The sequence below is a fragment of the Xenopus tropicalis genome, chromosome 3, assembly GCF_000004195.4.
Source record: "Xenopus tropicalis strain Nigerian chromosome 3, UCB_Xtro_10.0, whole genome shotgun sequence".
NCBI lineage: Eukaryota > Metazoa > Chordata > Amphibia > Anura > Pipidae > Xenopus > Xenopus tropicalis.
The window spans coordinates 145,718,281-145,743,133 of NC_030679.2; the positions used below are offsets into that span (position 1 = coordinate 145,718,281).

The following is a 24,853-nucleotide window of genomic DNA, read 5'->3' on the forward strand; positions in this document are numbered from 1 at the left end:
CCAGCTATTTCTATATCCAGTCTAGTCATGACTTTCTCCAAGATAATCAAAGTCACCACTTGGGCCACCTACACTCTGGAAGGGAGGATGGCGTAACAGGGCAACCATTGGAGTAATTCATAGTGACCAATAAACATTTAGCTCTACTGTAGATAGAATAATGAAACCAAATCTGTCATTGGCTGCTATTGGTTATAGCACAAATGTGCCAACTGTTAGCAAATGAACTCCAATGTGTTGTTGACAATCTCAAGAACAATGTGTAGAGCACATGTGGTATTTAATTTGAAATTAAATTTAGTATATAATTTAGTATATAACTGAAATTCCATAGCAGGACTAGTTCTATATGCCTAGTCCAACGGCAGCACCTCAGCTTAGGAACCTAGTCATCGTTCTTGCTGTTCCTCATTTATGTAGACCCCACTCCATCTTCAATGAGACAATGGTAACACAATGTCTCCAAGAATGGTGGAGGACCAAAGACGCTCCTATAAATGTAAGTTTATAAAGTTAGTTGGTGTATCGTAGCTTATTGCTAAACCTCCTTGGCAAAACATTCCCATGGTTAAGCAATTAGTTCTTCTTCTTATCTTTAGAAGACAACGGAGGTAACAAAAACTTCCACTTTTTTGCCCCTTATTAAATTTTTTGGGTCAGTGTTCTACTATTAACATGCCCATTTTAAGAAAGTGCTTTCATTTATATAGATATATTACAGCCAATCATAAATGATTAAACTCATCTTATAGTTAGGTCACTGGATAGTGATGAGCGAATTTTTTCGCCAGGCATGGATTCGCCGCAAATTTCCGCATTTCGCCATTGGTGAATTGTTTTGCAAAACTTCTGTGAAAATGTCCCGTGGAAAAATTCGTCACGCAGAATTTTTTTTTGTCGTGCGTCAAATTGGGTGCAGTTGCGTCAAAAGGGCGCAGTCACGTAGAAAAAGGCGCGGTTGTGTCAAAATTGGGCATGGTCGCGTAAAAAACCCATAGGTGCGGGCGACAAAAAAGAAGCGGGCAACAAAAAAATTTGAGAAAAATGCATTTTCTAATTTTTCGCCGTTTTACATATTTTCTTGCCGTTTCGTGAATTTTATGGTGAAGCGAAAAGGGACAGATTGGCTCATCACTATCACTGGATAAGGCGCAGTCATGTCAAAATTGGGCGTGGTCACGTCAACATTGGGCGTGGCCGTGTCAACATTGGGCGTGGTCGCGCAAAAAAGAAGCGGGCAACAAAAAAATTTGAGAAAAATGCGTTTTCTAATTTTTCGCTGTTTTGCGAATTTTCTTGCCATTTCGCGAATTTTATGGCGAAGCGAAAAGGGACAGCTTGGCTCATCACTATCACTGGATAAGGCGCAGTCGTGTCAAAATTGGGCGTGGTCATGGCAAAATTGGGCGTGTCAACATTGGGCGTGGTCGCGTAAAAAAAACGTGGGCAACAAAAAAATAGGTGCGGGCGACAAAAAAGACGTGGGCAACAAAAAAAATGTGAGAAAAATGCATTTTTTAATTTTTCGGCGTTTTACAAATTTTCTTGTCGTTTCGTGAATTTTATGGTGAAGCGAAAAGGGACAGATTGGCTCATCACTATCACTGGATAAGGCGCAGTCGTGTCAAAATTGGGCGTGGTCGTGTCAACATTGGGTGTGGTCGCGTAAAAAAAACGTGGTTGACAAAAAAATAGGTGCGGGCGTAAAAAAAGACGCGGGCAACAAAAAAAAATTCGGAGAAAAATGCGTTTTCTAATTTTTCGCTGTTTTGCGAATTTTCTTGCCGTTTCGCTAATTTTATGGTGAAGGGACAGATTCACTCATCACTATTACTGGATAAGAAATTGAAATGTAACATCCCTGGAATCAACAGGATTAAATCAGTGTAAATTTAAACAAAAAAAAAAAAGAAGGCAATGTATCATGTTGGGTGTAGGGGGACGTAAGATTTGTGCATTATTGAGGTTAATTTGCCCAAGAGTCCCCAACGAGTCCCAAGAACCTTTGTGCCCCTTGAGCAGCGCAGGCTAATTAACCACCATTTAAATGCTCTTCGTTCTTTACAGCAGAACTGAGCTGCTATTAGTTTAACCTTCTCTTAGAAACCTTCTCTATAAAAGTAACAGCTTAAGTGATGTATAACGAGGACAAATGGGTTACAGTGAGTATTATTTATCTCATTACTGGGCGCTACTATTGCATTTATATAAATTTGTCACTTGAGCAAACGCTTTACTGTATTTAATTGCCCTCACAGGTATTTTCCTGGCAGAACACAAGATGACTGGCAGTGTATATACAGCATTTTTGCATTTTATTCTGTCCTATCCCATCTTGGCTTTGTACAGAAGGGACCAAGCCTGTAGGTTCCAAGTACCAGAGATGGAGGGTATTTTCCAGGCTGGGGATATAATGTTGGGGGCTTTGCTACCTCTTCATATTGACAAAGAGTATCATCCAGTGTCCTTCAGAGAAAGACCTCCCAATATCAACTGTACAACGTAAGCGCTTGAGGTGCTGTATGCTATTGTGATTGATACAAGTCATACAAGTCATACAAGTCTACGGAGCTTATCTAGTTCCCATGCTGTTTTCATAATTAGACTCCTATTTCTTAGTATTAATCTACTTTCCTGATGCATTGGTGGTTGGGTCATGAAAAACCCCTTGCTTTTCTGACTGATGGATTCAACCTGATTTTGTTGTGTTTGCTTTATTTAAGATTCAACCTTGAGAATTTTCAACAACTCCAGGCTCTGATATTTGCTGTGGAGGAAATCAACGCCAACCCCAATATTCTCCCCAATATCACCTTGGGATTCCAAGCCTACGACTCCTGCAATGTGCTACAGAAGGATCTGGAAGGAATGTTCCAGATTTTGACAGGATACAGCGGAGCCATTCCCAATTATCGATGTTTAAAAAATATTCCTGTTGCTGCTGTTATTGGACCATATGTTTCCACGCATGCAATTCTGCTGGCAAATATTCTTGGGGTATATAGATATCCTCAGGTAAGGGATGGCCTGGAAATGTCTATGTGAATTTGACTGACTTCAACTGAAACAAAAAAGGTTTTTGTATATTGCGGTTTTAGTTTTGCTTTTAGTTTAGCTTTCCCAGTAAGCCTCCACGTTAGCCTTTTGGCACACAGGAGATTTATTAGGGCAGTTATCTAGTGTAATCTCTAGACCTTCTTGACTTCCAGGTCAATGGGAACGCCCCTTCATAGACATTCACTGTAATCACACAATGTGCCATTGCCCTAAAGCAGTGGTCCCCAACCAGTAGCTTGGAAGCAACATGTTGCTCAACAACCCCTTGGATGTTGTTCTCAGTGGCCTCAACCAAGGTGCTTATTTTTGAATTTCTGGCTTAAGGGCAAGTTTTAGTTGCATAAAAACCAGGGGTACTGCCAAACAGAGCCTCTAGTAAGTTGCCAGTCCACATAGGGCCACAATGTGCCATTGCCCTAAAGCAGTGGTCACCAACCAGGAGCTTGGAAGCAAAATGTTGCTCACCAACCCCTTGGATGTTGTTCTCAGTGGCCTCACGAAGGTGCTTATTTTTTAATTTCTGGCTTTGGGGCAAGACAGAGCCTCTAGTAAGCTGCCAGTCCATGTATGGGCTACCAAATAAGACAGCCCTTATTTGGTACCCCCAGGTACATTTTTCATGATTGTTTTGCTCCACAACACTTACATTTGATTGTGGCTGACAAGTAAAATAGGCTGGGAACCCCTGCCCTAAAGGTTCAAGCATAAATGATTTAGTCACTAGTTCCCAACACTCAAAAAATTATCAATGGGCACGTTGTAGATATATAATTGTCACATAATCACTTGTGCTATTTTTTAACCAGATCAGCCATTTCGCAACCAGCCGTCTTCTGAGCAACCACATGATGTTTCCTTCTTTCTTCAGGACAGTCCCCAGTGATGCCTTCCAGTCACAAGGACTAGCAAAGTTGGTACTGTTTTTCGGTTGGACTTGGGTGGGGTTATTGGCCGTAGACAATGACTATGGTCAGCAAGGAATCCAAGTGGTCAAACAAGAAATAGAAAAGGCTGGAGCATGTGTGGCCTTTAGTGAGACAATCCTTATGAGTCTACCAGACCGCAATGCAAAGCACATTGTCAAAGTTATTAAAGACTCAACTGCAACTGCTATTGTCGTCTTTTCTCTTCCAGCTGATTTTCTTCCTGTTCTGGAAGAGATGTTGGTACAAAACATCACCAAGAAAATGTTAGTAGCAAGTGAAGGGTGGTCTACATCTACTTTATTTATTGATCATAAATTTACAGATATTCTCTATGGCACTATAGGCTTAGGACTTCAAAGTGGGCTTATTCCAGGATTTAGAAGGTTTCTCAACAAAGCCCACCCATCAAGAGGTCTAGGGAAGTATTGGCTGAAGCTACTTTGGGAGGAGATCTTCACATGCAAATTCCTAGAAGAGAAAAACCTTACGGCTCCAACAGAGAAACCGGCAAACATCTGTACAGGAATGGAAAGTCTCGAGAGCATCAGCAATAATTACAATGACATTTCAAGTTTGAGAACTACTTACAATGTATACACTGCCGTGCATGTTGTGGCTAAAGCTTTGGAAGACCTTAAAAACTGCTGTGATGCAGGAGATTTATGCCCTCATCGTAGGTGCCCAGATATTTGGAATTTTACACCATGGCAGGTAATTTGTCATGAATGTTGACTACACTGAATTATTAGAAAGTTTATTTTTGAGATTTTGAGATTTCAATTCAATTCAATATGGGCCTGAAAATCCATCCTAATGCAAACTCATGGACGAGATTCAATTCAAGAAAAGCTTTTCTCCTAATTCAATTCCAGTTTTTTCCCATAGGCTTTAATATAGTTTTCAAGTGATAAACTGTGATATAGGTTCTTCTGAACTTAATTGGATCTCAAAATTGAATCCATGTGTTTTCCGATGGTCTTAGGCGACCCCTGTGAAAGGCTCGTTGGACCTCCAAAGGGGTCCCGACCCACAGGTTGAGAACCGCTAGTCCATGGGCTCCATCCATGAGTTAAATCCATGAGTTTTCATGTGATAAACCCTTTTCTCACTATAAATGAATCTGGCCCATTGTTTTATATCTTGACAACTCTTCATCGCATCAGTTATGGTGAAAGCTCATAAATTCCCTAGAATTTGCATCTCTGCTCCATTGAAGCAGAACATAGAACTATATCTAACATGTAGATCCCTCTGAATGAATAAGAACATTTTAGCCTTCCTTTAGTTAAAGTAGGTAATGACCCCTCCTTATCATCTCTACTGAACAGCTCTTATACTTCATGAGAAAGGTGAGGATCAAGTTGAGCAGTGGTAGAGATCTATTTTTTGATCAAAACGGGGACCCACCAGCAGTCTATGACATTGTGAACTGGAAGCTGAGCCCAGAGGGCACCATAAAGCAAGTCAAGGTGGGCAGTTATGACACTGCTGCTTCTTTCGGTCAAGTCTTTACTGTCAACACAAGTGCCATTGTGTGGGCTACTGGAGACCAGGTATGTTGCCCTTTTAGATGTATAATTGTATATGAACTAGAAGATGCTGAAATGCCACAGTCTCATAGAACCATGAGAAACTGAGTTTAGAAACTCTACTCTAAAATACTGTATATCTTTCTATGCTAAACAGTCAATAAAGCAGTCGTTGTGCGACAAATTGGGCACGGTCATGTCAAAAAAGGGTGTGGTCATGTACAAAAAAGGCTGCGGTCTCATCAAAAAAGGTGTGGTTGCGTCAAAATTGGGTGGGGTCGCGGGAAAAAAAGCGTGGGGGATAAAAATAGAGAGGGCAACATAAAAAATAGACGAAGGCAACAAAAAAAGAAGCAGATGACCCAAAAAATTGTACAACAAATGCGTTTTGTGAATTTTTTCGCCATTTCGCGAATTTTATTTCTGTTTCGCGAGTTTTATGGCAAAGCGAAATGGGACAGATTCGCTCATCACTACTTGCAATTTGAAGCTAAAATGTGTAAAACGAAACATCTTGACTTCAGTGAAAACCATCATTTGCAATAAAACTGCAAGACACCTTTTCTCTATGACTGAACTAATTAATTGCCCTCATTCATGATTTGTGTTTTTTGAATTTTTAGTGAATCAACGATTTCCGTTTTCGTATTTGATTTTGTTGTATTTTGAAAAGAGTTCAAAGAAATTAATTTTGCATTCAGATGAGGTTTATTCATTATTCTTTAACAATGGCTATAAATGCCCCACCAGGTACATAAAATACCCCCATTATACGTTCTTCATTACATCTCCTTGATTCATTTTATATCACTAAGGACCATTGAACAAAGGGCACAGTTTTTCTCATCGGTTGTTCAACGTCCAACCGATTGACTAGTAAAACTGGTTCTGGTGGACTGGAATCTCTTGGGAATCCTAAGTTCTGTGCTCCAAGGAGAGACCCTATTAGTACAGTTGTGAGCTATATACAAACTTTTTCCATTCAAAATGGACCAGGGAATGTTCATTGATCTATTTTTTTTCTTTTGTATGTTTGTAGCTAATTTGGCCAGATCAGTTGCACCGCCATTGGACTTATATATATGGTATATATTTACTTAGCCTTAGGGGCACATTTACTAACCCACGAACGGGCCGAATGCATCCGATTGCGTTTTTTTCGTAATGATCGGTATTTTGCGATTTTTCGTAGCGACTTTTTCGTAGCGCTACGACTTGTGCGAATTGTCGCGACTTTTTCGCAGCTTTCGCGCCGAGTACAAAAGTTTCGGATTCATTCAAGCATCAGTATGGTGACTTTTCTTGGGCCAGGTTGGAGCTGCAGAGTGCCATTGAGCCCTATGGGAGACTTTCCTTGGGCCGGGTTGGAGCTGCAGAGTGCCATTGAGCCCTATGGGAGACTTTCCTTGGGTCGGGTTGGAGCTGCAGAGTGCCATTGAGCCCTATGGGAGACTTTCCTTGGGACAGGTTGGAGCTGCAGAGTGCCATTGAGTCCTATGGGAGACTTTCCTTGGGCCGGGTTGGAGCTGCAGAGTGCCATTGAGCCCTATGGGAGACTTTCCTTGGGCCGGGTTGGAGCTGCAGAGTGCCATTGAGCCCTATGGGAGGCTTTCCTTGGGACAGGTTGGAGCTGCAGAGTGCCATTGAGCCCTATGGGAGACTTTCCTTGGGCCGGGTTGGAGCTGCAGAGTGCCATTGAGCCCTATGGGAGACTTTCCTTGGGTCGGGTTGGAGCTGCAGAGTGCCATTGAGCCCTATGGGAGACTTTCCTTGGGACAGGTTGGAGCTGCAGAGTGCCATTGAGCCCTATGGGAGACTTTCCTTGGGCCGGGTTGGAGCTGCAGAGTGCCATTGAGCCCTATGGGAGACTTTCCTTGGGCCGGGTTGGAGCTGCAGAGTGCCATTGAGCCCTATGGGAGACTTTCCTTGGGCCGGGTTGGAGCTGCAGAGTGCCATTGAGCCCTATGGGAGACTTTCCTTGGGCCGGGTTGGAGCTGCAGAGTGCCATTGAGCCCTATGGGAGGCTTTCCTTGGGCCGGGTTGGAGCTGCAGATCTGTGAAACGCATTTGTCACGCAACTTTTTTGTCGACTGTGTCTTATCTTTGTTGCCTGTGTCTTTTTTGATGCAACCGTCTCTATTTTGACGTGACCACGCCCAATTTTTTATGCGACTCCGCCCATTTTTTTTCCACATCCGTGGCCAATTTGACTTTTTTTTGACGCAAGGCTATTTCTTCTGCAACGAATTTTCTCAAAACTTTTGCGAAACAATTCGCCAATGGCAAAATGTGGAAATTCATGCCTGACGAAAAACATTTGCTCATCACTATTAAAGAGAACCTCTTGTGACGAAACATTTCTAACTTTCGTGTTTATGTGACAAAAAGTCACATGATTAAGGATTTGGATTGGTCAGAGCCATGGATTCAGCCTAAAGGATTCTGCTAAAAAAAGGCGAATCTTGGGCGAATCCTGAACCAAATACTGGATTTGGTGCATCCTCAATATTTGCTCACAAACTCATCCACTATATATTCAGTGTGTTCATGTTGTATTCTTTTAAAGATCAATGAGGGCCTTTGTATTGTATCCCCCTTAGGTTCCTGTCTCAGTCTGTAGCCAGAGCTGCCCCCCAGGATTTAGGAAGGCCCCTATAAGTGGGAAACCAGCCTGCTGCTTCAAGTGTATCCCGTGTCCCCAAGGAGAGATCTCCAACCATACAGGCAAGTGAACAATTGGATATGTAGGCTAGAATATGTTGCTCCCAGTGGCCTGAAAACTTCCTGACTTGGGGGCAAGTTTTGGTTGCATAAAAACCAGGTGTACTGCCCAACGGAGCTTCCTGTAGGCTACCATCCACAGAGGGGCTACCAAATAACCAATGTCTGCTCTTATTTTGCACCCCCAGGATCTTTTTTATGCTTGTGTTGCTCCCAAACTCTTTTTACATTTGAATGTGGCTCACCGGTAAAAAAAAGTAATGGAGTAAACCTAAGGTAACATCCAGTTGACTACCACTTTCTTGCAGCTTCAACCATTATGTCTTTAAAATATTGTTACACCTTATGTTTTGGGCTTCTGTACCAACCTGAGGCCACCAAAGCCCTTTAGCAGTAGTGATCAGTGCCTCCAAAAATGCCCCCAGTAGCGGCCTGTCTTTTCTTCTGCTAATTTACACCGCATACTCTGGGCTTCCAGCAATAGGAAGAAAACCACTGCATTTCCATTTTGGAAGTGGATTCTAATATGCTGTACCCTAATGTAGGGTTTGTAAGTACCCATTTGTACCATTTCTCTGGGGTATTTTCTCTTTGGCTCAGCACTTTGCCTAGTTATGATTAGTGATAAGCGAATCTGTCCCGTTTAGCCGAAAAATTTGTGAATCTTTCAAAAGATTCGCAAAACGGCTAAATGTTGTGTGTCAAAAAAAATTTTCGCCCACGACTATTCTTTTGTTGCACAGCTATTCTTTTGTTGCACGGCTATTCTTTTGTCACCCGCGGCTATTCTATTGTCGCACGGCTATTCTTTTGTCGCACGGCTATTATTTTGTCGCACGCGACTATTCTTTTGTCGCACGGCTATTCTTTTGTCACCCGTAGCTATTCTTTTGTTGCACTGCTTATTCTATTGTCACCCGCTGCTATTCTTTTGTTGCCCACAGCTATTCTTTTGTCGCACGGCTATTCTTTTGTCACCGCGGCTATTCTTTTGTCGCCTGCAGCTATTCTTTTGTCGCGCCACTATTGTTTTGTCACACGACTACTCTTTCAAATTTTTTCATCCGTTTCGCGAAACAATCCTCCAATGGCGAAACACGGAAATTCGCCACGAATCCATGTCTGGTGAATCATTTCGCCCATCACTAGTTATGATTTTTTCTCCTTTTTATTGGAGATAATGGTACTTAGTACTGTAAACCCCTTCTTTTTTCTACTGATACATATGGTGTGTGATCAATACAGAAATATATATTTCTTTTGCTCTGTTGCAGCTTTAAAGCATTGGGATTTATTTTCTTTTGTTTACTTATATGGAGGATTTTTGGGGAGATCCTGTATTCTGGCAAAAAGAGAGAAGGCATTTTTAAGCTTATATTTTAGACTTTTATCATGATATAAAGCAGGGGTCCCCAACGCTTTTAACCTGATGCCACATTCAAATGTAAATAGAGTTGGAGATCACAAGCATAAAAAAGTTCCTAGGGTGCCAAATGAGGGCTATTATTGACTATGTAATAGGCCCTATATTAACTGGAAGCCTACAGAAGGCTCTTTTGGGCATTATACTGGGTTTTTATGCAACCAAAAGTTGCCTCCTTACCAGAAATTCAAAATGAAGCACCTGCTTTGAGGCCACTGGGAGCAACATCCAAGGGGTTGGTGAGCAATATGGTCACTGATATACAGTATACATGCAATATGAAAGTGACAATACAAGGCCGATTAGTAATGAATTCCTATTCACATTCTTTGGCAGCACCAAACACCTATACAAATGAATTCTGCATATGACCTATTGAAACACTGTAATAAAGGGCATATATTGCTGTAATTATATTTTCTTCAGACTCCATTGATTGCTTCAAGTGTTCTTGGGAAGAATGGCCGAACCTCCAAAACTCCAAATGCATCCAAAAGGGCATAGAATATCTGTCCTATGAAGATCCTTTGGGAGCCACCCTGGCAGCTATAAGCATCTTGTCATCCTTGGTTCCTGTATTTATCTTGAGACTGTTTATCAAACATAGAACAACTCCCATAGTGAAAGCCAACAATTATTCTCTAAGTTGCCTTCTGCTGCTCTGCCTGCCCCTCTGTTTCCTTTGCTCTTTGGCTTTCGTTGGCTTCCCTCAGCCTGAGAAATGCCTTTTGTGCCAAGCTGCATTTGGGCTGGTGTTTGCCCTCTGCGTCTCTTGTATTTTAGCCAAAACTATTATGGTGGTTCTTGCCTTTATGGCCACCAAACCAGTTAGCAAATTGAGAAGATGGGCAAGTCCTTTAGTGTCTTACATGATAATTTCTCTATGTTTTCTTCTACAATTCCTCTTATGCACGGTATGGCTGCTAAAGGCACCTCCTTACACAGAATATGACACACAAACAAAACCCGGACTCATCATTGTGCAATGTAACAATGGATCTACTGCTGCTTTCTGGAGCATGCTTGGATATCTTGGTCTCCTGGCCACCATCAGTTTTATTGTTGCTTTCTTGTCCAGGGGACTTCCTGACACCTTCAATGAGGCCAAATACATCACCTTTAGCATGCTGGCCTTCCTTAGTGTCTGGGCGTCCTATACACTGGCATCTTTCAGCGCACAAGGAAAATATACAGTGGCTACAGAGATCTTTGCCATCTTGTCTTCCAGTTGGGCCTTGGTAGTTTGCATGTTTGCCTCCAAATGCTACATCATACTCTTCAGGCCCCTCCTGAACTCAAAGAAAAGTCTCATGAAGAACGATAGTAGAAATATAAAGTCCAAATATAAAACCTGAGACACCTTTGAATGTAAAATTCCTTGTTGACTGGAGAAGGACAAGGTTCAAAATAGGGAACTGGACTGATTGAAATGAAATTGTTGAGGGGAAGAGATGGTTGGAAGGCAGGACAGGGACTCCATATTGGCTGACTTTTGATACTGTAGTAGGGTAGTGGGTGATTGGTTCATTGGAAGTTAGCTAAACAGTAGGTATCTCATTTGGAGCTCCTTGGTGGTGATAGCCAATTATCACTGGTACAGAGTTTGTTGTGTGGCGGGGTTGGGTCTGGGAACCAAGTGAAACAAGACTTTTTATGGAAGGGCTAAGAGTGAGGAGGACAAATCAGGACAAATAACGACAGCAGGTTGACCGAGGTTGATACAACTTTTTAAGCATCTACCTAAGGTTACAAAAAAGTTACATATGTTTAAATCCTTACTGTATTAAAGCACTGGATTTGGGTTTGCACTTTATTGATATTTACCTTTATTCATTTGATGTTCTTGTATAGAGAATGATGCAATAAACAAACTGTGAGCTTTTCCAGCCAAAATCAAGCTGTAGGTCTGTTATTTTAAAGTAGGAACAAGTGGCCCATCAAGTGGCACTGCCCATGTCAAGTATATCTCTCTGGTGTCAGGGGGTGAGTTTTTAAGTCAAAGCCCATTACTAATCTTCTCTAAAAGATTTTCAGGCTGCACTGGTTTTTTACCTAGTTATTAAATTCACATATGTAGCCTGAGTATAACCTATAACCTGTAGAAAATACATCTAGTAGCTGGAGGTACAAGATACATAAAGGTTCATACATGTACAGCACATGTGTTCCTTGATAAACATGGTTGTTTTCAACCCCTAGCTTTTTTCCAGTTGCACGATTAAGGTAAGGGTGGACTTACAGTATGGCTGTCTAGTAAGAAAAAGACCACATGCCCTGAGATATACTTAATTTTTAGAGGGTTTATCTCCTTCTATAATCATGGAAACCATGCAACCAAAAAATGCACCAAAGGCTCTTCACTAATTACATTTTGGGGGGTTTACATGTCCTTTAATAGCCTAATGAAGGTGCCGTTCTGGACCAAGGTTCCTCTCTAGTGGGAGTGAGTGGAAGCAATCTTCAGGACGATCTCTATGGCAGTGGTTCTCAACCTGTGGGTTGGGATCCCTTTGGGGGTCGAACAACCCTTTCACAGGGGTCACCTAAGACCATTGGGAAAACACATATTTCCGATGGTCTTAGGAATAACTTTATGGTTGGGGGTCACCACAACATGAGGAACTGTATTAAAGGGTCGCGGCATTAGGATGGTTGTTCAATGGGATCGCTATGGTTAAGGGTCCAGTTTTGAGGCATGGGGCCTGTGCTTCTTACCTAAATCTAGTGCAAATCCATGTCTGCAGAATTATTTCACCCATTACTAGTTTTGTTCTACAGGCTGGAATTGTATCAAGTAATATTATAAACTATTACAAAACTCCATCCCACCTTTGGCATTCAAAGGATTGGTATACAGGTATTGGACCCATTATCCAGAAAGCTCGGGACCTGGGACAGATAAGGGGTCTTTCTGTAATTCGGATCTCCTAAAAAGACCTAAAGTCTGCTAAAAACATTATTTAAACAGTAATTAAACTAGGACTGGGGTCCTTATATCTTATATCTTAGTTGGGATCAAGTACAGGTACTGTTTTATTATTACAGAGAAAAGGGAATCATTTAACCATTAAATAAACCCAATAGGGCTGTTCTGCCCCAATAAGGGGTAATTATATCTTAGTTGGGATCAAGTACAGGTACTGTTTTATTATTACAGAGAAAAGGGAATAATTTAACCATTAAATAAACCCAATAGGGCTGTTCTGCCCCAATAAGGGGTAATTATATCTTAGTTGGGATCAAGTACAGGTACTGTTTTATTATTACAGAGAAAAGGGAATCATTTTTAAAAATGTGAATTATTTGATTAAAATGGAGTCTATGGCAGATGACCTTTCTTTAATTCTGAACTTTCTGGATAATGGGTGTCCAGATAAGGGGTCTGACACCTGTACTATGTTTCATACCGTTCTAACAGAGCATGAGATGTACAGTATAGGGGGAGAACAGGCCCCGACTGGCAATCTGTGGGTTCAGCCAAATGCCAGAGGGGCTGCTGTAAGGTGCCACAGACACTCACTGTTTATTGGGCTGGGGGAGGCTGTTTGGGCCTCTGTATACTGGAAATGCCAGGGCCTATTGGGAATCCCAGTCCAGGCCTGCAGGACAATCCCTTTGGTGTATTAATGAGTGCAGAGTAATTTGCCTTTAGAAAGGAGTCCCCTGAATGATGAGAAAATGGGAATATTCCGCAGAGAATCATTGTTGGTAACCTTTAAACGGAATTGTCTCTCATTAATTTCATATAAATACTCAGCTGTAGAACAGAACCTTAACCTTAAAGGCAAATCATTTCACTCGTTGCGTACTGATGCATTCCCTGAGAAAGGAGACCCGTACATTGCAAGACCTTGAGTAAGTAGGTTGTACATTTAACATTATACACATTATGCACAGTGTAGTGGCCTCTTATGTTATACACCTACCTAAAGTCTCTTTCTTCTTGACAGATAATTTCTCTCTCTCTCTCTCTCTCTCTATATATATATATATATATATTGGCACCATAGATAGAATCCATGAAAAGAGAGCTACAGAGAAAGAGAGATGAGTCTATTTCAGATATAACATGCGTTCTATCAAAGGGACTTCTGGACTGAATATAGATGTGTCGTGGACAGGAGAAATGGTTGCTCTCATAGACCTTCTGCCACCCAGGGTCTCTCTAGACTGAGGACTATCACCATGCCTTAGATTTATTTTTCCTTACCCTCTATTCCTGTTTCCCAATGGCATTGACCCGTATGAAACCAAGTGTGAATGGAAAACGGTTTATTGATAATTATGTATTTTAAAAGAATTTATATTACTGTTCATTGAGTTGGGCAGTAATCCCCAACCAGTGGCTCGGGGGCAACATGTTGCTCCCCAACCCCTTGGATGTTGCTCTCAGTGCCCCCAAACCAGGGAGTTATTTTTGAATAGTAGTAGTTTTGGTTGAATAAAAGCAAGATTTCCTACCAAATAAAGCCCCTGTAAGCTGATAGGGTGCATAGAGGCTGCCTAATAGCCAATCTTAGCCTTTATATGGCACCTCCATGAACTTTTATAGTGCTTGTGTTGCTCTCCAACCATTTTACATTTGACTGTGGTCCACGAGTAAGAAAGGTTGGGGACCTCTGGAGTTGGGGTTATTATTAGTCTGTAACTTATTAGTTTTGCTTACAGGTATTTCCCTGACAGATAGTATGATGAGGATTCTGTACAAAGTGCTTTGGCTTTTCATCCTGTGCCATCCAATCCTGGCTTTCCAAGACCAAGTTTGTAGGCTCCATGTCTCAGAAATGGACGGGATTTTCCAGCCTGGGGAAATCATTGTGGGTGCTTTGCTACCTCTTCATATTGAAAGAGTATATTATCCCATTTCCTTCAGAGAGAGACCTCCTCGGATCAACTGTACAACGTATGTGAAGCTTATGGTTCTTTATCCTCCATGGCACTAAATATGTGTTTATCTACCTCTTTTCTTTGGTGACAACCTTATATTTTTAATATAAATGTGTTTTCTTTGATGATCTGTGCTCAGGCTGAAAGCTGTCTGTAACTGGAGCCAGACTGACTCTTTGAACAATAGTCCACAGTACCTAGTACATTTATTGACCTCTATAGAGGCCAATATGTTTCAAACATTTAGCAAATCTTAACTGATTTAGTCTGTCGGATTTGAATTAGTGAATCAGATCAGGTACAGTAGGTGTATTTTGTGGCTATTGATGATTACAATGTACTTCATGTTTAGTAACTGATCCAAAATGATGTAATGAGATTGATATTTTCCTCCAAAGATTCCACTCTGAGAACTTTCAGCAGCTCCAGGCCCTCATATTTGCTGTGGAGGAGATTAACAAGAACCCCAGTATTCTCCCCAATATTACTCTGGGGTTTCAAGTGTTTGATTCATGTAACGTGTTACAGAAAGACTTGGAAGGAACATTACAAGCTTTAACGGGATACAGTTGGCCCATCCCCAATTACCGGTGTCTAGATAGTACTCTAGCTGCAGTCATTGGGCCCTATGTTTCTACACCATCAATAATGTTGGCTCATATTTTGGGGCTGTTAAGATACCCTCAGGTAAGGGATATTAATAACAATGCAAAGATTTTTTTAAACCCATATAACTAAATAAAGAGCAAAGTCTTTGTACATGCATTCATTTAATTAGGATTTACACATGTTACCAACTACAATTAATTCAACAGTTTAGGATGTACTAACAACAATCCAACACATCTTAGTTGTGTAATGTATATCTCGCAAATTAGTCTTAAGGCTCTTTCTATTATTCGCCATCATACATGACTAGGGATGACTAAGGATGACTAAGGATGACAAGGGATGACTAGGGATGATTAGGGATGACTAGGGATGACAAGGGATGACTAGGGATGGCAAGGGATGACTAGGAATGATTAGGGATGACTAGGGATGACAAGGGATGACAAGGGATGACAAGGGATGACTAGGGATGACAAGGGATGACTAGGGATGACAAGGGATGACTAGGAATGACTAGGGATGACAAGGGATGACTAGGGATGACTAGGGATGACAAGGGATGACAAGGGATGACTAGGGATGATTAGGGATGACTAGGGATGACAAGGGATGACTAGGGATGGCAAGGGATGACTAGGGATGATTAGGGATGACTAGGGATGACAAGGGATGACAAGGGATGACAAGGGATGACTAGGGATGACAAGGGATGACAAGGGATGACTAGGGATGACAAGGGATGACTAGGGATGATTAGGGATGACAAGGGATGACTAGGGATGACAAGGGATGACTAGGGATTACTAGGGATGACAAGGGATGAGTAGGGATGACAAGGGATGACTAGGGATGCAATCCAGAATTTAGTTTTGGATTCGGCCAAATCCCAGCACTTTTTGAAAGTTATGGGGTGGGGAAATGGATGTGGGGGTCAGGGAAATGGGCAGGCTAGGCAGAGAAAGTAGAGTATGGGGTGGGGAAATGGGTGTGGGGGCAGGAAAATGGGCAGGCTAGGCAGAGAAAGGGGAGTATGGGGTGGAGCAATGGGTGTGGGGGGCAGGGAAATGGGCAGGCTAGGCAGAGAAAGGTGAGTATGGGGTGGGGAAATGGGTGTGTGGGGAAGGGAAACAGGTGGGGAAGATGTCGCTATTTAAAAGGGACTAATTGACCATGGAGAGAGTCATGGAAGGGGGGGATTTATAGATAGGGTTCCCAGCCTTACAAATTTACCAGCAGGTATATTGTGGGTAAATTTGTAATACCAGCACTGGCCGGTCAAATACTGACTGGGTGGCAACCCTACCTCCTTATATAGTAACAGGGTTCTTAGAGTTATATAGTTATGAAACAACTTTGCAAGATGTAGGGAAAATCAATGGGAGTTGAGTGTATTAAAACTACATTTTCAGCACAGAATACATTGGGGCATTTTGCGATGGTTTCACGAAAATATTCACCGATGGCAAAATGGGGCATTTCACCACAAATCCATAACTGGAAAAAGATTTCACTCATCACTAGTTACTATGACTCATTCTATGACCAGTAATCCATACTAACTAGTACCTGTATTTAGCAGGCAGTTTGTTCCATGCCCTCAGTTAATAGAATTAATGAATCAGCTCTAGTGATGAGCGCATTTTTTCGACAGACATGGATTCGCAACGGATTTCCGCGTTTCGCCATCGGCTAAATTGTTTTTCAAAAATTAGCAAAAATTTGCTGCGAAAGAATTTGTTGCACGTCAAAAAAGTTGTGGTCGCACAAAATAGTCATGGTCACATCAAAATAGGCATGGTCGTGGCAAACTGGGAGCAGTTGCGTCATTATGGACATGGGCGTGTCAAAAAAGTCATAGGCACGTAAAAAAAAAGAGTCGTGCGACACCCGTGGTTCATAAAATTTTCCCCGTTTCGCTAATTTTCTGGTAGTTTCGTGGATTTTGTGGTGACGCAAAATGGGACCGATTGTATCTAATGCCAGTATCATTATACAGCTACTTTTTAATTAAAAAAATAATAATTGTAATGTTTCTCTAACAGGTCAGCCACTCCTCAACCACTTCTCTCCTGAGCAACAGGAAAACTTTCCCCTCTTTTTTCAGGACTGTTCCAAGTGATGCTTTTCAGTCGAAAGGAATAGGAAAGCTGGTGCTGCTCTTTGGTTGGACCTGGGTGGGTCTATTGGCTTTAGACAACGATTATGGTCAGATAGGAATTCAGTTGGTCAAACAGGAAATTATCAAAGCTGGAGCATGTGTGGCCTTCAGTGAAACCATCATCATGAGTCAGCCAGACCGTAATGCTAAACACATAGTTAAGGTCATTAAGGAATCGACAGCCACTACCATAATTATCTTCTCCCTTCCTGCTGATTTGGCTCCTATTCTGGAAGAAATGTTGAGACAGAACATCTACAATAAAATGTTGGTTGGTTGCCATGGATGGTCCGCTTCCAGTTTATTTTCTGATGGCAAATATTCAAAGATTGTCTCTGGCACTATTGGTTTGGCCTTTAGCAGTGGGACAATTCCAGGGTTTAGAGAGTTCCTTAACAAAGCCCATCCTTTCAGAGGGATAGCAAAACCCTGGCTGAAGCTACTTTGGGAGGACACATTCTCCTGCCAGTTCCTAGATAAAACAAACTCTACAGGCCCAAAGGAAGTGCCTACAAAAGAGTGCACAGGAGAAGAAAGCCTAGAAAGTATCAATAATAACTACAATGATGTCTCAAGTTTAAGGAGAACGTACAATATATATACTGCAACACATATAGTGGCCAAAGCTTTGGAAGACCTGAAAAACTGCAACAACGGATACGATATGATCCCAGACAAAACGTGTTTGGATATTTTGCATTTTCAGCCATGGCAGGTAAAAGTTTTGACTTTGACAGTCTTTTAGAGAATTGAATTAACAAGGTGATATCAGTCCCAAAGGAATTTTTCCTTGAGATGCCACCACCTTAACCCCATTCAAGTCTACATGGTGACCCAATGCCCACAATCCCACCGCAACCTATCAGAATAAAATAATTCAATAAAAAGCCAAGGCCTGAAAGCACTTGCTGAAACTTAAAGTACCATCCCCCATTATACAATATAAAGTTAGCAAAAGTCACCTCAGAGTTCCATGACCTGTATAAAAGCACTTGGCCCTCAGCTTGTGCATTTATATGGTCATGAAGCTCCTCGATTACTTATAATATCCTTATATTTTCCAATAGGGGGTACATTATTCCCTATAGCTCCCTATAGCTCTTCAACTATTCAACTCTAAATGAACATCTTAAAAATGTACAAATTCAACAGGAATATATATTTGTTAAATTGACATAGTTTTGTCCACCCCTAACCTTTTAGCTTTTAAAGTACATAAAGAAGGTGAGGATCATGTTGAACAGCGGTAGGGAGCTTTTTTTTGACAAAAATGGAGATATCCCTGCAATCTATGATGTTGTGAATCGGAAGCTGAGCCCAGATGGCACCACAAAGCAAGTTAAGGTCGGCAGTTATGACTCTACAGCATTTTTTGGTCAAGTCCTCACTATCAACACAAGCGCCATCTCGTGGGGCACAGAAGACCAACAGGTAAATGGATGCAGTGGTTTCTGAGTACAAAATTCAGCCAAAGTCGGTTTCTTAGCAACAACTATAATTGTATAACGTAATTAAGCAACATGGCTCTTTGTAAATTGAATAAATGGTATGAGAAAAATGTGCCAACCCCTTCTAAAACTCTTAGGAAGCCCTAAAGAATAGGGCTCATGTATAGTGATGAGGGAATCTGCCACTACCATGTGACCGCAACCTTTTCGACACAACTGCGATGTATTTGACACAACAGCAACTTTTTTGATGCAACCGTGACTTTTTCCTCACTTGGTGAAATTTTTTTGGTGGCAAATTTTTGCGCCCATTTCATGAAAATGTATTCATGTATCACTTGTATGTATGTATGTATGTATGTATAACTTTATTTATAAAGCGCCACAAGGGTACGCAGCGCTGTACAGTCTTACAGAATACACAATTACACACAGGGAGGACAAGTGATATAATAAATAAATACAATAAATACATATATATATATATATATATATAAGTGCCATGTGGTATGAGACACAGTAGGAAGGAGGTCCCTGCCCCGTAGAGCTTACAATCTGAGTGGTTGGGTAACATACAGACACAAACTGGAAGGTAAGAGTGCATCAGGTATGGGCATTTGCCCTTAAGCACAGGACTGGGCAAAATAATGTCTTAGTGCCCCAGAAGGTAACAGCTGAGTTTTTTCGTAAAGAGAGTGGGTGAGTGTTCCCTACGGAGGGATTCAGGGATAGAGTTCCAGAGGTAAGGAGCAGCGAGATAGAATGGTTAAGACGAGAGAGCGCAGTGGGTGTGGATGGGGTAAAGAGACGGAGGCTCTGAGAGGAGCGGAGGAGACGACCAGGAACATGTAGGGAGACCAGTGAAGAAATGTAGTGAGGAGCAGGGAGACCAGTGAAGAAATGTAGTGAGGAGCAGAGGAGTGAAGGGTTTTGAATGTCAGCAGAAGGATTTTGTAAGCTCCTTTGCTTGACAGGCAGCCATGCTAGTGAGATTAATTGAGGCTGAGCAGGATCCCTCTTAGGAGAGAGCAGGAGGATCCTGGCAGCAGAGTTTAGGATTGATTGCAGGGGAGAGAGGTGGGAGTCTGGGAGGCCGGTTAGTAGGAGATTGCAGTAATCTAAGCGGGAAAGGATAAGGGCATGGATTAGTGTTTTAGCTGTTGCTTGTGAAAGAAAGGGGCGTAACTTGGCAATATTGCGGAGGAAAAAGCGGCAGGTTTTGGCAGTGTTATTAATATGGTTAGAGAAGGAGAGAGACTGGTCAAAGATAACCCCAAGGCAGCGTGCAGAATTTACAGGGTTGATGGTCATGCCATCAATAGTAATGGTGAAAGGAGGAGGAGGGCCAGGTTTGGGCAGGAAGACCATGAGCTCTGTTTTAGCTAGGTTAAGTTTGAGCTGGCGTCGGTTCATCCAGGAGGAGATAGCCAGGAGGCAGTTACCAATCTGGGTTTGGACATCAGCAGTTAGTGCAGGGGTGTCTAACTATATCTGGGTGTCATCTGCATATAGGTGGTATTTAAGACCAAAAGAAGAAATAAGGTCTCCCAAAGAGAGAGTGTACAGGGAGAACAGCAGGGGACCAAGCACAGAGCCCTGAGGCACCCCCACACTAAGCGGAACCGGGGTAGAGGATTTGTTAGCGAGAGCGACAGGGAAGGAGCGGTTAGAGAGATAGGAAGAGAACCAGGATGCAGCTTGATCCCGGATACCCAGAGAATAGAGAATTTGCATAAGAATAGAATGGTCGACAGTATCAAAAGCAGAGGAAAGGTCTAGGAGAATGAGAACTGAGTAGCGTCCTTTGGCCTTGGCAGTCTGGAGATCATTTGCCGCTCTACATAAGGCCGTCTCAGTGGAGTGCGCAGAAAACCAGACTGCATAGGGTCCAGCAGATTATGGGTGCAGAGGAAGTTAGTTACACGAGAAAAGACAAGACATTCCAGGAGTTTAGAGGCTGGGGGGCAGGAGAGAGACGGGACGGTAGTTGCACGCTGAAGCCTGAAATGACTGGAATTATGTTAGGCACATCTCCCTCCGGTGACCACAGTGACACTGGAATCTGACACTAACGCAGTTAGTGCGTAATCCAATAGATATGCCACAAGTCTCTGCACCCCGAAAAGGAGTAGCAGGTGTGCAGCTACTTATACAATGTACCAGGCAGTGTGGAAAATCGGCTGATTGCAGCCTTTTTCACCCATTACAAACTGTGAGGTGCATTGTAAATGAGGCCTAATAAGTCAAGGGTTTTTATATCCAAATTTCCCAAGCTTATACATTGAAACCCAAGGTCAACCAATGACCATGGTCCCTTGCTACTATAAGACATATCAGCCCAGTACTGCTGGCCAGGAAGGCTAATCAAACCCTAATTACTAGTGATTTCGGCAGGCATGGATTCGTTGCAAATTTTCGCGTTTCGTGGAAAGATTTCGTGAAAAATTTGTCGTGCATCCAAAAATTGTAGCCCGGGTCAAAAGAATAGTCGCGGGTGTCTAAAGAATAGTTGCAAGTGAAAATAAATAGTCGCGAGCATCAAAAGAATTTTTTGGGTAAGCGAAACAGGACAGATTCACTCATCACTACTATTTACCCATGCTATAAATGGCTGCCATGCCATGTCCATCTGGGACCTTAATATTGACCTCCAGCTGAAACATTACGGGTCTGATTTATTAAATTCATTTTTTTCTGGCCATATAAACTCAACAAGGTATAAATTCGAATTAAACTATATCTATATGGTCATATACATTACCGAACTGAACAGAAAACACCAATTAGTGCTGTTATATATAGCTAACACTAGAAAAGAAAAGATCGGGTTGCTATGGGTAACTGCACTTCTAAGTTAATGCAATTTCCGATATGATGAAAGTGTTCCATGTTAGTGGGTGAGCTTATGTACAGGCCATACACATTGGTGTTGTTTCAGTGCCCTCTGTTATTACTAATTTTCCATTAAAACTCAGCCTCATAACAAGAATGCATGACGAGCTGGTAGCAACGTTGGAATGATAACCTATTCAATTTCACCCCAGATCCCTGTCTCAGTCTGTAGCCAGAGCTGCCCCCCAGGTTTCAGGAAGGCGCCCCTAAGTGGGAAACCAGCCTGCTGCTTCCAGTGTATCCCGTGTCCCCACGGAGAGATCTCCAATACTACAGGCAAGTGGTGGGTTCATCTTTTGCTTACATGTAGTGATGGGCGAAATGTTTCACCAGGCATGGATTCGTGGCGAATTTCCACGTTTAGTCATTGGCAGATTGTTTTGCGAAACGGCTGAAAAAATTTGCGCGTCAAAATAAATAGTCGCGGGTGTCAAAAGAATAGTTGTGCGTCAAAATAAACAGTCGCAGGCGTCAAAAGAATAGTTGTGCGTCAAAATAAACAGTCGCGGGCGTCAAAAGAATAGTTGTGCGTCAAAATAAACAGTCGCGGGCGTCAAAAGAATAGTTGTGCGTCAAAATAAACAGTCGCGGGCATCAAAAGAATAGTTGTGCGTCAAAATAAACAGTCGCGGGCGTCAAAAGAATAGTTGTGCGTCAAAATAAACAGTCGCGGGCGTCAAAAGAATAGTTGTGCGTCAAAATAAACAGTCGCGGGCGTTAAAAGAATAGTCGTGCGTCAAACTAAATAGTCGCGGGTGTCAAAATAATAGTCGCGCGTCAAAATAAACAGTCGCAGGCATCAAAAGAATAGTCGCGCGTCAAACTAAATAGTCGCGGGCGTCAAAAGAATAGTCGCGCGTCAAACTAAATAGTTGCGGGTTTCAAAATAATAGTCGCGTGTCAAAATAAACAGTCGCAGGCATCAAAAGAATAGTCGCGCGTCAAACTAGTCGCGGGTGTCAAAAGAATAGTCGCGCGTCAAACTAAATAGTCGCGGGTGTCAAAATAATAGTCGCGCGTCAAAATAAACAGTCGCAGGCATCAAAAGAATAGTCGCGCGTCAAACTAAATAGTCGCGGGCGTCAAAAGAATAGTCCCGCGTCAAACTAAATAGTCACGGGTGTCAAAAGAATAGTCGCGCATCAAAATAAACAGTCGCAGGCATCAAAAGAATAGTCGCACGTCAAACTAGTCGCGGGTGTCAAAAGAATAGTCGTGCGTCAAACTAAATAGTCGCGGGTGTCAAAAGAATAGTCGCGCATCAAAAGAATAGTCGTGCGTCAAACTAAATAGTCGCGGGTGTCAAAAGAATAGTCGCGGCGTCAAAATAAATAGTCGCGGCATAAAAAAAATAGTCGCCCGACAAAAGAATAGTCGTGGGAGACAAATTTTTTTTATGCACAACATTTTCGTTGTGTTGCAAATTTTTCACCGTTTCGCGAATCTTTTGAAAGATTCGCAAATTTTTCGGCGAAGCAAAATGGGACAGATTCACTCATCAGTACTTACATGTCCTTGTAAGTAAACTTCCTTCAAATGAAACCATTATATGCTGCAGTTGACTGAGCAAGTATTGTACTTAAAGTATTTACTGGAAGTGTAGAGAAGAGGGTACAAACAGTATATCCATTACTTCTCATTATGTTCTCTTGTAGACTCTGTTGACTGTATGAAATGTTCATGGGATGAATGGCCGAACCTGAGGAAATCTAAATGCATCGAAAAGAACATAGAGTACCTCTCCTATGATGATCCTTTGGGGGCAGCCTTGACAACTACAGGCATTGTGTCCACCTTGGTTCCAGTTTTAATCTTAAGACTTTTCATTACTTATAAAGAAACTCCAATCATGAAAGCCAATAACTATTCTTTAAGTTGTCTTCTTCTGGTCTGTCTGTCCCTCTGCTTCCTCTGCTCTTTGGCTTTTATTGGTTACCCTCAACATGAAAAATGCCTTCTCCGCCAAGCTGCATTTGGTTTGGTGTTTACCCTCTGCATCTCTTGCATTTTGGCCAAAACTATTTTGGTGGTTCTTGCCTTTATGGCCACAAAACCTGGCAGCAAACTGAGAAAATGGACCAGTCGCTCAGTGTCCTACATGTTCATTTCCATTTGTTTCTTTGTACAGTTTCTCTTATGCTTGGTATGGCTGCTCAGAGCACATCCTTTTACAGAATACAACATTCAACTTAGACCAGACCTCATCATTGTTGAATGTAACAATGGTTCTCCTACAGCTTTCTGGAGTGTACTAGGGTATCTTGGTCTTCTGGCCACCATCAGTTTTATTGTTGCATTTTTTGCCAGAAGGCTCCCTGGGAACTTTAATGAGGCCAAATTCATCACCTTTAGCATGCTGGCCTTCCTCAGTGTATGGGTGTCCTTTATTCCAGCCTATCTCAGTGCACATGGGAAATATACAGAGGCAATGGAGATCTTTGCTATCCTGTCTTCTAGTTGGGCCTTAATTGGGTGCATGTTTATCCCTAAATGCTACATCTTACTCTTCAGACCCAACATGAACTCCAAGATACAGCTCATAAAAAGACCGTAGCAAAATGAAGGTTAATAATTTATGTTGAATATGCCGATAGATTCACCACATTAGTGCCACCTAGAACACTAAATTTATTCTGCAGAAAGCTTTACCATACCTGAGTAAAGAGCCGTAGAAGCTCCCCCCTCTGTTTGTTTAAGACAGCAGCTGCCATTTTAAGTAGCTTTCTGCTACAGCTCTAGCGGTTGGTAGCTCAGATCACACACACAAAGAGAAGATCAACACACCAGAGGCCAACCTTTAAACTATAGGAACAGAACTTTGGTTTTAAACAGCATAGGTTCCTCACAGTGAGGGCAGTGAGGTTGGGGAATGCCCTGCCGGGGATGTTGGGTAGGGGGTTCCTCACGGTGAGGGCTGTGAGGTTGGAGAATGACCTGCCGGGGGATGTTGGGTAGGGGGTTCCTCACGGTGAGGGCAGTGGGGTTGGGGAATGCCCTGCCGGGTTATGTTGGGTAGGGGGTTCCTCACAGTGAGGGCAGTGAGGTTGGGGAATGCCCTGCCGGGGGATGTTGGGTAGGGGGTTCCTCACGGTGAGGGCAGTGAGGGGGTTGGGGAATGCCCTGCCGGGGGATGTTGGGTAGGGGGGTCCTCATGGTGAGGGCAGTGAGGAAGTTGGGGAATGCCCTCCCGGGGGATGTTG

General features: G+C 42.4%; 3 protein-coding genes across 3 annotated transcripts; all 3 read left to right on the forward strand.

Moving 5' to 3' along the window:
• Positions 1 to 27: 27 nt before the first annotated feature.
• LOC116409574 (extracellular calcium-sensing receptor-like) lies at positions 28 to 5,031 on the forward strand. The gene is made up of 4 exons (XM_031898266.1): positions 28 to 92; positions 2,724 to 3,015; positions 3,864 to 4,694; positions 4,966 to 5,031. The coding sequence occupies exons 1-4, from the start codon at positions 28 to 30 to the stop codon at positions 5,029 to 5,031; spliced, it is 1,254 nt and encodes a 417-aa protein (XP_031754126.1).
• A 292-nt stretch (positions 5,032 to 5,323) lies between these two features.
• Positions 5,324 to 11,011, forward strand: LOC100491973 (vomeronasal type-2 receptor 26). The gene is made up of 3 exons (XM_031898267.1): positions 5,324 to 5,536; positions 8,113 to 8,236; positions 10,083 to 11,011. Exons 1-3 carry the CDS (start codon positions 5,324 to 5,326, stop codon positions 11,009 to 11,011), a joined length of 1,266 nt encoding a protein of 421 aa, XP_031754127.1.
• A 2,456-nt stretch (positions 11,012 to 13,467) lies between these two features.
• LOC100492137 (extracellular calcium-sensing receptor) lies at positions 13,468 to 24,207 on the forward strand. Its single transcript, XM_012960273.1, has 6 exons — positions 13,468 to 13,511; positions 14,942 to 15,230; positions 17,198 to 18,028; positions 18,517 to 18,744; positions 21,806 to 21,929; positions 23,309 to 24,207. The coding sequence occupies exons 1-6, from the start codon at positions 13,468 to 13,470 to the stop codon at positions 24,205 to 24,207; spliced, it is 2,415 nt and encodes an 804-aa protein (XP_012815727.1).
• Positions 24,208 to 24,853: the final 646 nt, after the last annotated feature.